Source organism: Urocitellus parryii, chromosome 9 (assembly GCF_045843805.1).
Source record: "Urocitellus parryii isolate mUroPar1 chromosome 9, mUroPar1.hap1, whole genome shotgun sequence".
In the NCBI taxonomy this organism is placed as follows: Eukaryota; Metazoa; Chordata; class Mammalia; order Rodentia; family Sciuridae; genus Urocitellus; species Urocitellus parryii.
In genome coordinates, this window is record NC_135539.1 from 95,651,272 (window position 1) to 95,668,720 (window position 17,449).

General features: G+C 42.9%; 1 protein-coding gene across 4 annotated transcripts in view; it reads right to left on the reverse strand.

Annotated features, from left to right (window-relative positions):
* Window positions 1-17,449, reverse strand: part of Cnih3 (cornichon family AMPA receptor auxiliary protein 3) — a 110,037-nt gene that overhangs the window by 10,378 nt on the left and 82,210 nt on the right. Inside the window, exon 5 of one of the 4 annotated variants that reach the window (XM_026407155.2) lies at window positions 9,850-9,894. The exons of the other annotated variants lie outside the window; for them this stretch is intronic. Coding sequence (XP_026262940.1) covers window positions 9,850-9,894 — 45 coding nt within the window. The remainder of the gene's footprint in view (window positions 1-9,849; window positions 9,895-17,449) is intronic. 4 annotated transcript variants of the gene reach the window in all.

Sequence of the window (17,449 nt, forward strand, 5' to 3'; positions counted from 1 at the left end):
AAAAATTTATATATTACAATTTGTTTTGTTTACATATATAATTTATTTATATAATATAAATTATGTTTATGTTATATAATACAGAGACTATAAATTACATGATATTATATCTAATATATAAATTGTTATTTATATTATATATTACACAGTTGGCCTCCATATCCATGGATTCAGCCAACCAAGACTGAAAATATTTGAAAAAAAATGTTGCCTCTGGGCTGGGGATGTGGCTCAAGCGGTAGCGCGCTCGCCTGGCATGCGTGCGGCCCGGTTCGATCCTCCAGCACCACATACCAACAAAGATGTTGTGTCCGCCAATAACTAAAAAATAAATAAATATTTAAAAAAAAAAATGTTGCCTCTGTATTAAACATGTATGTTTTTCTTGTCACTATTCCCTAAACAATACCACCTAATAACTACTTACTTAGCATTTTCATTATATTCAATATTACAAATATCTAATACAGACAAATCTAGAGATGATTTAAAGTCTATGGGAGGATGTCATAGGTTATGTGCAAATACTATGCCATTTTCTATAAGGGACTTGAGCAAGTGTGGATTTTGGTCTTCACAGGGGATTGTATATCCAAACCCCCACAGATATCAAGGAACAACTGTATCATATTATGTGTGTTGGGGGGTCCTCAGCATCTTATATTTAATTCATTATGAATGTTTTGGTCTTCCTATCAATATCTTTCTGTCCTTCAAGGCCCAACTCAAATTCCACTTTCAAAATAAAGTTCTGCTCACCCTATCCTGTACCTCTTAGCCCCTCCACATGCTTTCTGACCCTCTCTTAGGGGAACTTTCCACTATCTATCCATACTGAGCCATTATCCTCCTCTTTCTAATGCGCATGGATATACTACAGTTCTCTGTAAGCTGACTGGGTCAAAGTCTATACTTTTCTTATCTCCTTTTGCAAAGTGCTTTGCACAATGCCTGACACTTAGAGACTTTACAAATATTTGATAAAATGAACTGAACTAACTAAATGTGTGCATTTGCCAAAGGTTAGCTGGCAGTGGAAATACGGCTTGTGTTCACAAACCAAGACTTCTGGGGTCAGGGGACTGTCCATTGTAGGTACAGAACATGGCTTTGGTCTCTCATTTTAGGCAGATGAGCTAACTGCCCCATATGGCAGATACAGAGGGAGAAACACATATGCACACATTAAAAATAAATACATGTACGGGTACACGTGTAAGAAATGCATTTTGTAACTAAAGGGCATCTTCTTTATTTTCAAAGTTTGATATAGAATGAATTGCATTTGCTTAGATTTGCATCTGCCTTAGATTTGCCAGACAGTAATCTTGGAATCAAAGCATAAGAGCCATCATTCAAGAGGTTGTTGACCCTTGATGGGTAAACCAGGCATAGTCTGCCCCTATGAGTCTCAGCCACCTAGTGGGAGGTCTCTGTCATTTCTCCTGGAGGACCTCAAAGCTGCACTTACCAACTCCATCTGCACTGGGCCAGGGCACCACCCTGCCGCTGGCTTTCTCTTTTGAATGTATCAGCACAGGGCAGGAGGGGTGGGTAATGGCCGTCAGTTCTGCTATGCCTACCTCTACATTTTTTAATCATCACTTTCAACCACTTATACCAAGGTAATTAACACATTTAGAGACAGCCACCCTGGGTCCAAATCATCCATTATAGCTCCATCCCCAACTCTAATGCCAATGACAAATCTCTGACTGATTACAGTTTGGATTTCAGGCTCCACTATTAATCACCACCGTTGCTTCTCTCTCCAGGGCTTGATTTATAGTGGAAGTAGCAACCTTCAAAGCAGGGAGGATTCGTCACTGTCCCTATGGAGAGGAAATCTACTCAATAGAGGCCAGCTGGTCTCAGAGGTCTCCAGTCTTTTGAGGGCTGAGGGGGGAAATGCTTAAAAATTATCCTATTCTGATGGCTTCTCCCAATTGCCTTCCACTATCTGGAACTCTGTACAGGATCCTCACAAGTGGGACAGGTGCCTCTCATTAATCTAGGGACACTTCTAGGAGTGACTATGTCCTTAACATACACATACTTTGTCTTTCCTATGTCCCTAGGCATTCCTTGTCACAATCGAGTGAACAATGTAGGGAACTTATTCCTTCTAGACCAAATGGAAATCAGCCAGGCCACTGGCACAAGACTTGAATCATGGCCGTCGCTGTACCTGCCACTCACTCCCAGCATTCGGAGCATAGGAAGAAGGCAATTCCCAGCCCCTGGTTGTTAGGTGGGGCCTCTGGACTTTGAGCAGAAGAGATGAGAAGGCTAGAGGATTTAATGACCCCTACAAAATGCTCCAGAGCCTCTTTCTTTCCACTCAGACATAGTCAAAAGCATTTAGCATGGTGGGCACTTCATCATCTTGAAACCCAAGTAGGAGAAAGGCCCCCAGGCAACTTGTGATAGACTTGGAACATGACAGAGGAACTTGTTGTTTTAAGCTATTGAGTTGAGTGTTGTTTCTTACCATGGCATAATTGAATCTATCTTGTCTGATACGCTCAGTAAGCTCCAGAAGGAGGAATCAATGGGAAAAGCAGTTGTGTTCTTCCTTCTTTGTCCTCCTCCTGACCGTCTATCCAGCCTTTTCTTTAACAAGCATCAAGGCTGGTGTGACACACTTCCCTGTCACTGCCACCAGGCAGACACAATGCTTATTCATTTGTGTGGGCAGTTAGACTGGGAAGCCCCTCCCAAGTCTAAGAGTGCCTACCTAAATCTACCAGGCCACAGAAAGAGGTTGATTGAATCACGGACCACAGCCCCATGACCCTGCATCATTCCTCAGCACTGGAATACATTGTTTTTTCATAAGAGAAATGGTTGAATGGTGCCAATCTCTCTCTTTCATTTACCAAATGGTAAAGGAGAAAACATTTCCTGCAGGCCATGGAATTCCTGTGTCGTGCTATGCCCTGCTTTCTATAGTCAAAAGGTATTTGTGGGATTGCTGAAAAGGCTGCGATTCATTCCAGCCAAGGGGATCATGGAAGATGTTTTATAATCAAGGCAGAATCAAGGGATGTTGGAAAGGATGAGTAGAACCTAATTGTGTGTGAAAACTGGAGGTCAGCTGTCTAGAAGAGAAACAATGGGAATGAGAAACAGACAGACAGAAGTCACTGGCCCGGGGAGCTCCTTCAGATGCCACCTAAAGGGCCACTTATTTAATGGCATGTAGGCCAGGCCTGATACCAGGTAAGAAGTGGATCCATGCAAATTCTGTTCCACTGCTCCTGGCCACCCCCCACCCCCGGATTCTAGTAGTCAATTTCCATTTGCCGGCCAACATTTCCACAGGGAAACTCCCCACCAGCTTTGTGCTGGATTCTCGAGTTCCTCCCAGGAGCTGCAAACGTCATGGCTTAAATTTCTAATTTCATTAAAAACCATCTTTCCTATTAGTCTCCACCTAAGTCCATTTTCAAATCTTGTCATTGCTTCTTCACAGCCACGGGCATTGTTCCTCCTTTTTTCTTTCTTTCTTTTTTTTTTTTTTTAAATATATGACAGCGGAATGCGTTACAATTCTTATTACACTATTTTCATATCTCTGGTTGTATACAAAGTATATTCACACCAATTCATGTCTTCATACCTCTACTTTGGATAATAATGATCATCACATTCCACCATCATTAATCACCCCATGCCCCCTGCTTTCCCCTCCAACCCCTCTGCCCTATCTAAAGTTCATCTATTCCTCCCATGCTCCCGCTCCCTATCCCACTATGAATCAGCCTCCTTATATCAAAGAAAATATTCAACATTTGGTTATTTGGGATGGCTAACTTCATTTAGCATTATCTTCTCTAACTCCATCCATTTACCTGCAAATGCCATGATTTTATTCTCTTTTATTGCTGAATAATGTTCCATTGTGTATATATGCCACATTATTTTCATCTGTTCATCTATTGAAGGGCATCTAGGTTGGTTCCACAGTTTAGCTATTGTGAATTGTGCTGCTATAAACATTGATGTGGCTGTGTCTCTGTAGCATGCTGTTTTTAATCTGTGAGGTAAATAGAGAGCCTATGTCTTGGGAGCAAATTTTTACCCCTCACACATCAGATAGAGCACTAATCTCTAGGGTATATAAAGAACTCAAAAAGTTAAACATCAAAAAAAACCAAATAACCCAATCAATAAATGGGCCTAGGACCTGAACAGACACTTCTCAGATGATAATATACAATCAATCAACAAATATATTAAAAAATATTCATCATCGCTAGCAATTAGAGAAATGCAGATCAAAATCACTCTAAGATTTCATCTCACTCCAGTCAGAATGGCAGCTAATATGAAGACAAACAACAATAAGTGTTAGTGAGGATGTGGGAGAAAAGGTACACTCATACCCTGCTGGTGGGACTGCAAATTGGTGTAGCCAATATGGAGAAGCAGTGTGGAGATTTCTTGGAAAATTGAAAATGAAACCACCATTTGACCCAGCTCTCCTCCCTTTTTATTTCTACTGCCCTCTGCTGCCCACTTCTAGCAGGTGCCTATCCCTGTTCCCCTGCTCCCTCTGTTCAACTCGGCAGCCACCTCCTTTCCCTTGTATCTGCCATGCTAGCTCAGCTCTGAGCCTTCATCCACAACCTTGATTTTCCAAGAACTTTTAAAATTCATTTTTAACAAGGAATTCAAACTGATTTTATTTATGTTCAAAATATTTTTATTTCTGGTTATGAACTTCTCATTCATTCATGTATCTGTTACCAAGGAAAAACCTAAATAAACCTTCTAGCTTAGCTTGCTCTTAATTGACTTTTTCATAAGACTTTTTCATAATTAGCGATTTTTCAAAATCACTAATTTTGGAGGTCACACAGCTGAATGATACATTATTAGTTTCTCACTAGCGTTGCTGTAGATAAGACCTCTGATGTGTAGGATATGATGATAACGGTTGCCTAGGTTACTCTTCAGGGACCTGAAGGCTGCTTCTGCTGAAATACTGACTCTTAGGCCTACAGATGTCCAATGGGTACAGATGAAAACACTTAGCATCTCTGTCTTTATCTTGTGTCTGTCCTTTGTTGCCTTGACCTGAAGGTCATATTCTACTAAGTTCTGCCTATAGACCTGTCCAACACTTGAGAAATGTTTTGTCTAAAACTTTAATATAAGGTTAACTTGCCCTAGACTTGCCTAATCTCTTTCTCCCTCTGCCTTTTCAAGACTAACAACACCTATCAGCTTCCATGACCAGAAACACTAGACCACAAAAGGAGTGAAAAGAGATGGCACCAAGTTCCTGGAAGATACACACCTATTTTTAAAATAAACACAAATATTCCTCACCTTTATTAAGCTGCTTCTCTCCCCCATTATCCCCATCCTACACCAGAGTTAGGAAAGTTGATTGTGAGTGAAGCTAATTCTCCTACATTCTTTGGCCACAGAATAAGGCCTTTCTTTCTCCCCAGCACTTGTCTCTGGGACATTGGTTTTCCAATGGAATGAGACCCCAAACCTGGGTCTGGTAACATATCCAATCATTTACTCCCCGCCCCACCTTCGATACTGGGGATGGAACCCAGGGGTGCTTAACCACTGCTTCACAGCCTGAGTTAAAATATTTTATTTAGAGATGGGGTCTCCATAAGTTGCTTAGGGCCTTTCTAAGTTGCTGAGGCTGGCTTTGAATTTGTGAACCTTCCTGCCTCAGCCTCCTGAGCTGCTGGGATTACAGGCATGCACCACTGTGCCCGGCTCCTTCTTTATCCCACAAATAATTTGCAACTGATGGGCAACCTTTATATACCGTGGGAGAATAATATAATGATATGATAACTTCAGTCTTATTTTCAGTGCTATGGAACAGAGGGGCATCAGGAATAGGAAGAGATTCTTCTTATTGAAATTGAAGCAAAGGAATGATGCATCCTGGGAAAGAAAGGGGACTCCTTAGGGAGGAGGCCAGCATCCCAGAAGACAGGATTTCTGAGGACCTGAGCATATCTGGGACCAAACACAATAAGCACCACAGCCACCAGCGGCACAGGGAAGATCCTGGGGCTGAGGTTAGCTTGGAGAGAGTGGAAGCTCTGAGGCTGGGTCTCCGCCCATCTCTGAATGGACCCTTTCAACTCAGACAACAAGCTTTTCAGCCGTAATCACACTGAGCTGAAATGATGAGCACAATTTCTCAAAGTATTATGTAAATCCCTGCCAGTTACATAAGGAGGGACTGTGTGATACTGAGATCAGTTACCCACGCTGAGCCATATTGTCCTCATCTGTAAAATGCCACACCTACCAGTGAGGGACCCAGGCTCTACTATGAATGACGTTGTTCTCAAAGGTGAGAGCATGGAGCACAGAAGAAACCACTCCTGTGACAAGTGTTACTATTGTGAATAATCATATGCCAGTGAATTGTCATTCCCAGGAAAGTCAGTGGAATGGCCCTGAGCCAAACTTGCCTGCCCAGTTCTTTTTTCTTTTTTTTTTCTTCCAATAACTTTATTTTATTTTTATGCGGTGCTGAGGATCAAACCCGGTGCCTCACGCATGGTAGGAGAGCGCTCTACCTCTGAGCCACAACCCCAGCCCCTGGCTTCCTAGTTCTTGATCTAGTCTCCTCTGTTCCTCTTGGACTGACACAGCTTTCAGCATCCCCAACTGGAAAGAGAAACCAGGGCTGCTCAGCAGACTTTCCTGCCAGCCCACAACACCCCAGTCCTTGCCTACTTTCAACAACAGTGATCCAGTCCCCTGTGTGTCACCTAAGGTTTCCCAGCCTCCGTGCCAGTGAGCATGAAGAAAAAGGAAAGGATAATGTTTCTTTTATTGGACTCCCAAGCCCACACTAAGCTGACCTTAAAACAAAGACTCCCTCCTGGGACCAGCAAGATGAAGGAGATGAAGACAATTTTCTCATAAATGTGCAGCCAGCAGATGTATTATTTGTTCTCCAATGCACAATAATGCCCACCGACATACAGTCAGCCCCTGGTCAATTTGCCTCAGAATGAGGGGACAGCAGGAAGAAGGGTACTGTAGTTTGGATCTTGAATGTCCCCTAGAGGCCCATGTCTTAAAAGGCTTGGTCCCCAGGTGCTATACTAGGAGGGGGTGGGACCTTTAATAGGTGGGGCCTAGTGGGAGGTCTTTAGGTCACTGAGGGTGAGCCCTTGAAGGGAATTGTGGGACTTCCGGCCACTTCTTCAATCTTGTTTTTGCTTCCTGGAGATGAGGTGAGCCGCTTTTCTCTGCCACATACTCCTGTTGTGATGTCCTGCCTTGCCACAGGTACAAAGCAATAGGGCCAATCAAGCATGGACTGGAAACTCCAAAACTGTGGGCCAAAATAAACCTTTCCTCCCTATCTGTTGATTATCTCAGGTGTTGTATTATAGCGACAGAAAGCTGACTAACACAGAGAGGCAAAGGAAGACTTGGGAAACTATGATTTTACTAAACAATAAGACTACAAAAAAGTATATCTGAGCACTGTCAGGAAACCTCAGCCTGAGGCCTTCTGAGTTACTCAAGGAGGCTACTTTCTGTTGAATTACTCCAGGTGAAGACTGCCACAGGATGCTTCACTATGGGCTTCTGGACCTTCAGGAAGGACAGCCCAGCCCCTTAGGCCCTATCTCATTAGAGATCAGCATGCCAATCTCAGGGGCATAAAGGGCACAAAGCAGGAAAACCTCAGCCAGAACCCAGGCTTGGAGTGACTTGAATGTTCCCTATTTCAAGGTGCTGGCATGCTAAATTTTTTGACCTCCTGGAATTTTGCACCAACATTTATCAAATATTGTAAATGGTAAGCCAATGACTCTGATACAAAAGCAATTTAGCACAGAATCACCTAATCTAGAATTATCATTTTTAAAGTCTCCATAAAACTAATATGACACCTGCCAATTTTATGTAAAACCCAAAACTTAAATGTGGCTCAGAGTCAGCAGCTCTCTTAAATGTCTGAACCAAGTATTGCTTTGATCTTGACCACCCATGGTCATAAGGACACCATCGTAGCTGACTCTAGGGGATCAGGCCAGTCTTCAAGAGAAGCCGATAATCTTCTAGTGATTTGGTTAAAAAATAAAATTGAAACAGAGATTATAGACCAAAGGTTTGAGAAATAAACCAAGCAAACACACATGTCCTTTTTGAAGACGTTGGATCCCAGATCTCATCCCCAACTGTCCAGCAGGGTTATGTGGCATCTCCCTCACTGTGACAGACCTGTGCACTTGGAGCCCTGCATATTACTGCTTGGGGTGACTTGAGTCTAGGTGGAGAGCATTTACAATCAATGATCATTGAAGCTGGCTCCCTGTTCTCCCCACCCTCATTGTGTGGGAGGACACTCAGGAGGCTCCTTGGGGCCACTGGTCTTTAGTCTTGGAAGGTTAGCTTTGGCATCTTCCAGGATTAGAGGCAAAGCTCTGGGGCATCTTCTACCTCCAGAATTCCCTCTTCAGTTTATTCTGCCAATTCTCCACAGGCTACCTCTCCCTTCACCCTCCTCAAGCTCCTTCCACTGACTTTGGCCTTCCTGGTGTCTCAATGAACATTGTCTAGATCTGACAGGTGACTGGTTCCTTTTAGGACCAAACCTTTGGGTGCTGGCCTCACCCTGCCTACTCCTGTCAGCCTGCCTTTTATAATTATTTTCATGCACCAACAAGAGTCACTTGAATTTCAAAAGCTTCTCTGCCAGTTTCCTCACACACTTGTTAAATTACTGAACTACCTAATAGCCCACTCAGGGAGGAGAAGAGAATTAAAGCACTCTCTCAAATAATGCCATATTTTTAAAGGGACAAAATTCTCCTACAACTTGCTGGCAATTGAGAGACAGCTGAAGTTAACACTTGTAGCTACCCACTCCTTTTCTTCTTTTCTTTAAGCCAGGGATAATGGGAGTAGGAATCATGTTCAGAATAGAGGGGTTGATGAGGCAAGGGTTCAGACTATTGGAGAGACACTAACCAGAGAAGAAATGTTCCAGAACGCAGAGGGCAACGGGGTTAAGGGCTTAACAAGCCTCGTTCCAGTGGTAAAGAGCCCCACTTAGGAACCCATTCAGGAAATATTTATGATAAGCACTTACCAGGTAGTGAATTCAAAGAAGTCCAGCTAGGGAGGATTGCAGTGTGGATAAAGCCTGTGCCAACAGGGTCTATAAACAACAACAAAGAGCCAAGGACTAACAGGCGGCCCTTCAGCAACACTGTGCAGTAGGGAAGGAGAGTAGAAACCACTGACCGGGACTAAGGCAAGGGAGGAGGGCTCCTTGGAGGAGCAGGCCTCTGAGTGAGGCGCCCAGGACGAGTTGTCTTACGGAAGGCAGGATGTGGACACAAAGGGGCACTCCCAATGGCCACTCGGTGTTGTCCTTTCATTGAGGGTATGAGACAGTCACTTCTTTCTTAATGTCCTGGAAAGAAACTTGTCTTTCCATCACTTGGGCTGTTCCTTACTAATCTTCCACAGAAATGACATGGAGACTGGAAACCCCTCACCCCAGGCTCTTTTAAAACCAGGGTGACTTCCAGAGAACATCCTGATGATGTCACCTAACCAGGATGACCCTGGTGACAGGAAGGAAGCCAAGGGCAGAAACAAGTCCTCCTCTGCCTTTGGTTACTTAGCACGGAGTCGATGACAATGTCTAGACATTGGGCTCCCCCCACCCACAGATTACTAGTGAATTGAGGAACAGCTGCTAGTGCTACCCTCCCCCAAATGACCCACCCATGGTGGCCCGAGGCCACACCTTCTTAATTTGCTGCCCTCCTAGTCTTGTGTTTTCCATGTGAGGCTTCTGTTGCCAGCCTCTTATGTAAGAAAAACCTGTTGTTTACCCCTTCTTTCCTTCCTTCCTTCTTTCTTTCCTTCCTTCCTTCCTTCCTTTTATTGGTTTGGAGATGGAACCGAGGGGCACTTTACTACTGAACGATGTGAGAACTAGAAAGTTCAGTGGTCCATTTTCAGAATATAGTATTTAGCCTTCATTGGGATGTTAGATCCAATTGTAGCCATTTTAACTAAAATTAGCTAATTGCATAGATTGTAAGCCTGAGCTCCTCCTATCAGGGCCAGGGGAGCACTGCATTCAGGATAAAAGTAGGACAACTGCCCACCCAGGCACCCTTTCTGGGCAGGTTCTAGAGCACGCCCTTCTAGCAGAAATCAAGTCTGCCTTGCCCACCCACTTCTGAGCACATTGTTCAATTTCTTGCAGCACCCCAGGATTTCCAACAACTACATCCCTCGGCATTTTTTATTTTTTATTTTGAGACAGGGTCTCCCTAGGTTGCTGAGGGTCTCACTACATTGCTGAGGTTGACCTTGAACTTGGGATCCTCTTGCTTCAGCTTCCAGAGTGCTGCTGGGATTACAGGCCTGCACCACCACCCTTACTGAACTGCTGTTTTCTGAGAATCGATTTTATCTCACTGCTCCACACAATACTCCGTAATAGAGGGAGCCAAGAATCAGCCTGGGTCTTCAGCAGCACTATTAGCTTCCAAAGGAGAGCCTTTTCCAGGAAAAAAACAGATGATCATCCCACTTAACAGCTATTAAGTGGTGTTAATTACCTGTTACATTCAGCAGGTTGGGAAAAAAAAATTTTGCTCAAAACAAATAAAAGAGGGTGAACTGAATGAACCAAGGAGTGCAAACCGTCATCATCAATTAGTACTTATTGCATACCCACTGGTGCATAAACAGGGAAGTGGACTATTTGTTGACCTCCCTGATCCACAGCCCTAAATGCAGAAACAAGACAAATAAGTATGGCCCTCTCCTATGGCCCAGGTAGAGCAAGTTCTCTGAATCCAAGCATACGCGATGTGTTTGTCCAAAGTCCATCTAAGGTTTGTATTAGCTGGTGCACCCCAAGCTTTACCAGGAGTTAATTGAGCAAATTAACATTTTGAGGAAACCACAAAATAGTATTATATTTTTTTCTGCTGCCAGCAAGGGCTTGAATGGCAGCATCTTAGTGAAGAAAGTAGTTAAGGAACAAGAGATTTGGGCTCTATCCCTGGCTCCTAAAAAGATACAGAACCCTGAATAAATTATTTAATGTCAGTGGGCTCAGTTTCTCCAACTATAAAATGGGAACAATAGTATCTATTTCATAGGAGTGTTAGGAGTATTGGATCCCTTAGCCTGTGTGAAGCACTTAAAATAGTATCTGACACATAGCAATACTTCATGAATAATGACTGTTATCTGTAAGAAGAGGTATTTAACCCACACATCTCCACAACTGTTTTTCAGCTCAAAGATTCCACACACTATGCAAAATGTAGCAATTGAGCTCCTTGAAAATCAAACCAATGTATCTTCCCTTTCCTTCTCCAATCTCTTTCCAGTTCTTGCAAATTTTTAAAATCCTCCCTCTTCCCCTCCCACTCCAGACTAAATTCTGTTCCCAGAAATGCCACATGTTTATGGGAACTTGGTCATTTTGAGTATCAGTAATAACTACCCCTGTGATGGTTTGAAGATGATTTGTCCTCCTGAGCTCATGCAAGAGTTTAGTCCCCCAAAATCTTATGCTCATGGTATTAAGCGGGTAGAAACTTAATCCGACTGTCGTGGTTAGAGATGGAATATTTGGAAGTGATTAGATTAGATCATTATGTGGCTTTCCCATGTTTGAACCCTGGTGGCTTTAGAAGGAGAGAGACCACACTGACAGAGACACCTGCTCCCTTCCACCATGATGTAACTTAGGTGAGGGGCGCTCACCAGAACCTTGCATCATGCTATTTAGAACTTGTGCCTCCAGAAACAATCTGTAGCAAAAATAAACCTGTTCTCTTTATAAAGTAGCTTGCCTCAGATATTTTGTTAAAGTAATGAAAAGTGAACTAATACAACTCCTAACTTACAAAGCTCTTGGATCACACACAACAAATGGAGTGTGTGCCTGCTCCATTTGTCTATTGTGTCTTTATGGGTGGGCCTCTTCCATAAAATTGTCCTGTCTACATAGGGACTGACATCATGTTAATTTATTCATTCAACAAAATGTGTTAAATGCCTTCAATGAAGTGTGAAACACCATGGCAGGCACTAGAGGTGCCAGGGTGAATTAGGTGATCACCATGATGTGTTCCAGGCATTCCCAGGCTGGTGCGGGGACTGACCACTGAACAATGGAACATGCTGCAGGCTACACTTACACAATGTCAAGCAAGGGGTCAAAAGCAATAGTTAAACTATGGGTAGGAAAAAAACCAGAGGCAAGCACAAGCTGTTAGGCAGCCACGGGAAAATTTATCTCCCCCAGTAGAATCGCAGAAGTCTCTGAGTCTGGAGAATCACTATGGCAAATCACTAGAGGCTTAACAAAATCCTCTGCCCCCAAATTTAAGAACAGGTTTTCCATGTGAGGAGGGAACTGTCACTTAGTCATGAAGTGTCACCTCTTTCTCCTTCTCCTGTACCCAGTTCCAGATTCCATCACTTCGCGGTGGAACCAGCACAATCCCCTTCTATTGCTGTATCCACCCCTGATCTATTTTCACCCAGTAACCAAAGTGATCTTTTTGAAAGATAAATAGATCATGTCACCTTTCTGTTCAACCCTGCAATGTCTTCCCATTGCTCCTAGAATAAAAGCCAACTCCTTTTAATGACCTATCAGGATATTCATGATGTGGCCTCTGGGCCATTCTGACCCCACACCTCACTCCACTCCAGCCACACTTGTCATTCACTCCTCAAATCAAGTAGGTTTGTTCCCATCTCAGGGCCTTAGCTCATGCTAGTGCCTCTGACTAAGAACCCATCTCCATATATTCACATGGCCAGTACCTCTACATTCAAAAATCCACTCAAGGTCACCTCCTCAGATGAGCCTTCTCTGTCCATCTAATAGTGTCTCCCTCCTTACTTGCTTTAATGACTTGAAGGTCGAGTACTTGTCATTATCTGAAGTACACTAAGCATGTACTTATTTACTTATTTATTGCCTATTCTCCACACCAGAATGTTCCACAAGGGCAGCTTTTCTGTTCATGACTTTACCCTCAATGCCTAGAACAGCATCTGACATACAGTGCCTGCTTTTTGTTGAGTCAGCAAATAAACAGGTCATTTCCCCACTCAAAAATAGCTATCAATATCTCAAGAATCATTCTGACTACGAAAAACCATAATAGCTATCTCAGTAGACTGAAAAATGGTGCTAATTCAACATGAAGTTAGCAAGGTTTGGGTTCAGAGGGTCCAACCCCACTTTAGAATCAATATGTCCCACATACACAAACAGTAGCCCCAGTCCTGGTTGATCCCTTACAGGTGTGTACCATTGGTCATGAAGGGCTTGGGCAAAGAACAATCAGTGCAAATTCAGTTGAATTTGACTCAGTTCTCCAAGCTCTGAGCACTCAACTCGCTAGCTTAAATATGGCAGGAGGCCCAGCAATGAGAATGACCCAAAGACATAAGGGAAGGTAGGTTGAACACCTAAGTGACTAGATACCAAGGTAGAATTCGGGCAGATGTGAAATAAAAGTATATGCATTGTAGGTTCAAAGGAGGTAGATTTGCCAGTCCAGGCTCTTACAAGGGTACAGAGTACAGTGGAATAAATGTCTCCCTCAAAATTCACATGTTAACTTCCTAATTCCAAGGTGAGGGTGTTAGGAAGTGGGGCCTTCCAGAGGTGACTAGATCCTGAGAGTGGAGCCCCCATGAATGGGATTAGTGCCATAGAAGTCTCCCATCACGTGGTAAATGAAAACCCTGGGCTTTACTCAGATTTCCTGGTAGGAGAGTGGAGAGTGAGACAAGACGAAGAACAAGTCCAGGGTTGAGCCTTTGGTTTCACCAACAGCCAAGCAATAAGTAGAGAAAGAAATGCAGACTGTGAAGGCTAAGAAAGACCATCCAAGCACATAAAAAGGAAAACCAGAGAGCATAGCATCAAGAAAGCCAGGGGGATCTGTGTTCAAGTCAAAAGAGATGCAGACAGCCAGACACTGCTGAGGGAGATGAACGTCATGTGGAATGAAAAACGCCCACAGATTCAGTGACACTGAAGTCACTACCATTTCACATACTGTATTGAGAAGTACAATAGAGAAAAGGAGGGGCATACAGGGAGCTCCTGGAAGAAGAATGGAAATAAGGGGCTTTGTTCTTGTTGATTACTTGTTTTCAAGAAAGTATAATGGAATGAGCACACCTGTGGAGGTATGCAGTTGGACGGTCCTGCCGGAATCTTGATCCCATCCATCACTATAGAAGGTGGTCCCAACTCCAGGTTGACCTGAAGACTGAAGATGAGGTTTTCATTTCATAAAACAGTCAACTTACAGGAGATATTGTACAAGGCAAACAAGCTGTTTGTAAATTGGAGACCGTCCATGAATCTCCTATAGCCCCACAGCTCTCAGAGATGATATTGCCACATCTTAGAGTAGGCATCCAATAATAACTCAACCAACAAGTGGATGAGTGGAACATCCTGGGGTCTGATTAATCACTGCTCCCTGGAATTCCAATCATGGCCATCTCATACACTCCACACAAAGAAGTTCTCAGGGCCCCACAGATACCTGGATACTGTCAACAGTATTCAGGGCTGAATGAGCACCAGAGGCCTGAACTGGGCAGAATTTATACCACCTGCAAAGACACAGAAAAGACCTTTAAAACATATCCTATGTGCACCCCGGGATGTGCAGAGCAGGCAGCTGCCCCACCCTCCCTGCAAAGTGAGGCTCCATGCATATTAACTCCCTTGAAAAGAAAAAGGGAAAGGAGTCCACACACATTTCCTCTCTTTTCTTGCCACTGGCTATTGATTCTCCATTCTCTCTCACTTGTGAAATAATTCAGTAGAAGTTGGCATCTGGTTTGAGAGAAACCAATAAGGAAACCTCTGGATCTTAAGAGTACAAAGATTAAAAAAACTTATGTCGGCTGTAGCAGGAATGAAAAAGGAAGAGATGAAGAAACATTATTTAAAATTTTCAAATACTGCCATGTTTCAGAATGGATTGTAGGTGGCTCACCAATAAGCTGATTCTCAGTGAGTTTAAGGGGTGCGTATGGTAGAGCGGGGATGTACAAAAGTACATGTTTTTGTGACACCGTTCTGATAGAAAATTCCAGAAACATTAGAATCAAAAATAGGAACTACTGGTACCATCTTTGTATGTGACTTCTAAGTTTCTAGAGACTGCTTTAATTTCAGATTAATTTCAGAGAGGCTAGACCTTATGGAGACTTCTTAGAAGATATATAACATATTCTACGTATTATAGGTCAATTAAAAATTGCATTTAAACTAGAAGAACAAAACTCAGGGAGGGCAAAGTACTAAAATATATTTCATTCTGGTTAAAAAATAGCTCATGTTTTTTTTCCTCCTTTCTTTCAATAAAACTGGACTATGTGCATATAAGCTGGTTGATAATAAAAAATAATGGCTAATGTTTATTCAGCCCCAACCATAAGTGCTTTACTGCCTTATCTCATTTATTCCTTGAAACAGTATAGAAAGTACATGCTTTTATGATCCCCACTTTATGATGTATGAAACTGAAGCTCAGAAAAGTCAAAGTAAGTTTCCCAAGGTCCATTAGTGACTAACCAGGACTGAAGCTCTGACCACTCTGACCACTGGTACCCATGCCTGGACCGGCACATACCACATTCACACGGGAGAAACTCAAGGAGCAAATCGAGAGATGTGGGGTCAGCAATAATCCTAGCAACTGTGCAACTGTGGCTGTGACAATCAAAACACACTTCTCAGCAGATAAATGTTGTTTTCCCTGTTTAGCTTTCCAATAAAACCAGAGATACTTCCTGGAAGTTGTAGGAGCAGTGATTATGGTTTAAACAATCTGCAGTGGGGGGGGGGGTCCTCCCAGACAGTGTGTCATTTGATAACATGCTGCAGAAGATCATATTTCCCTGAATCTAGAGTGTAAAAACAGTAGAGTCAAGAAATACATATGCACCAGGGTACTAAACATGCTGGGATTTTTAAAAAAATACTTTTAGGTGATTTGGCTAACTAATTAATTAACCTTTCAATCAAGGCACTGTAGAAAATGCTATGCCAGCCAGAAGACCTGAGAAGTTTGGAAACTTAGGATAAAGCTCTCCAGAGTTTTCAAGGTGGTTGCCAGAGCAACCTCAGGGACCAGTTTCTGCAAGAGCTGAAATGTTCTATTTTAAAAACACCCAGTTGATCATCAGAGAGCCAGAATGAAACAACCAAATAATAAGGTACATATTGAAAATTCTTATAAAGATGAGCATTTTCCCAAACTGGAAATAATTCAATCTGGGAGGAATATTTTGACCCTGAAAGTAAAAACTCTCAAAGTGACTCCCCAGAGGTCTGATTATCACCTGCATTTTGCACAAAATATTGAAATTAAAAGCTTCGCTTCCTATGTGCATTTACTCTCAACTCCTAGCTTCATTATAAGTTCCTTCTACCATTCATTCATTCATTCATTCTACAAACACCTACTCACTAACTTATCATATTACCATGAGTGAGATATCCTGCCAGGTAATCCAAAAGAGAGATGAGTTAATGACACAGTCCTGCTTTTAGGAAGAATACAGCTCAGAAGGAGAGATGGGGAAGATATACACACACAGCATCATGAGACCACATCTTGTGATTATAGGGTCCCAAGATTCACTGGTTCCCCAAACTCTTTCACATCAGAATTCTTTGGTAGATCATCATAAAATGCAGACTTCCAAGTTTCACTAGATCTCAAGAGGGTGGGGTGTGGGGATCTGTATTTTATTTTATTTATTTATTTATTTATTTATTTATTTATTTATTTATTTGGTACTGGGATTGAACCCAGGGGTGCTTCATCACTGAGCTATATCTCCAGCCCATTTTATTTTTTATTTTGAGACAGGGTCTCACTCCTTTACTTAGGGTCTTATTGCCAAGACTGGCCTCGAACTTCTGATCCTCCTGCTTTTGCCTCCCAAGTCGCTGGGATTACAGGTGTGCACCACCACAGATAGCAAGGATCTGTATTTTAAATGTTGTACACAGGCATCCAGGTTTTTTAAATGAAGGATTTACTCCTCCCTGAAATGGTCATTGAAGATGTTGTGCAAGTTGGGGGGAAGCTTTAGCAAGACTTTATCATCTAGAGAAAGTAGAGCCCCCACATGGAGGGGCTGTTGCCTGGCTGGCCCAGTTTCTAGCAGGTGAGGAGCAGGACTGCAGCCTGGGAGAGGTCCCAGGGGAGGGTCATGAAGATCAACTGGGAGAATTGAGGCAGTGAGGAGTCATCACAGGCCTCTATGCATGGGAGAAACACACACACCACAGTCTTAGCAGAAATAATTCAGTAGAAGTGTGATAAATGGATTAACCAAGGTTGGCATCTGGTTTGAGAGAAACCAATAAGGAAACCTCTGGATCTTAAGAGTA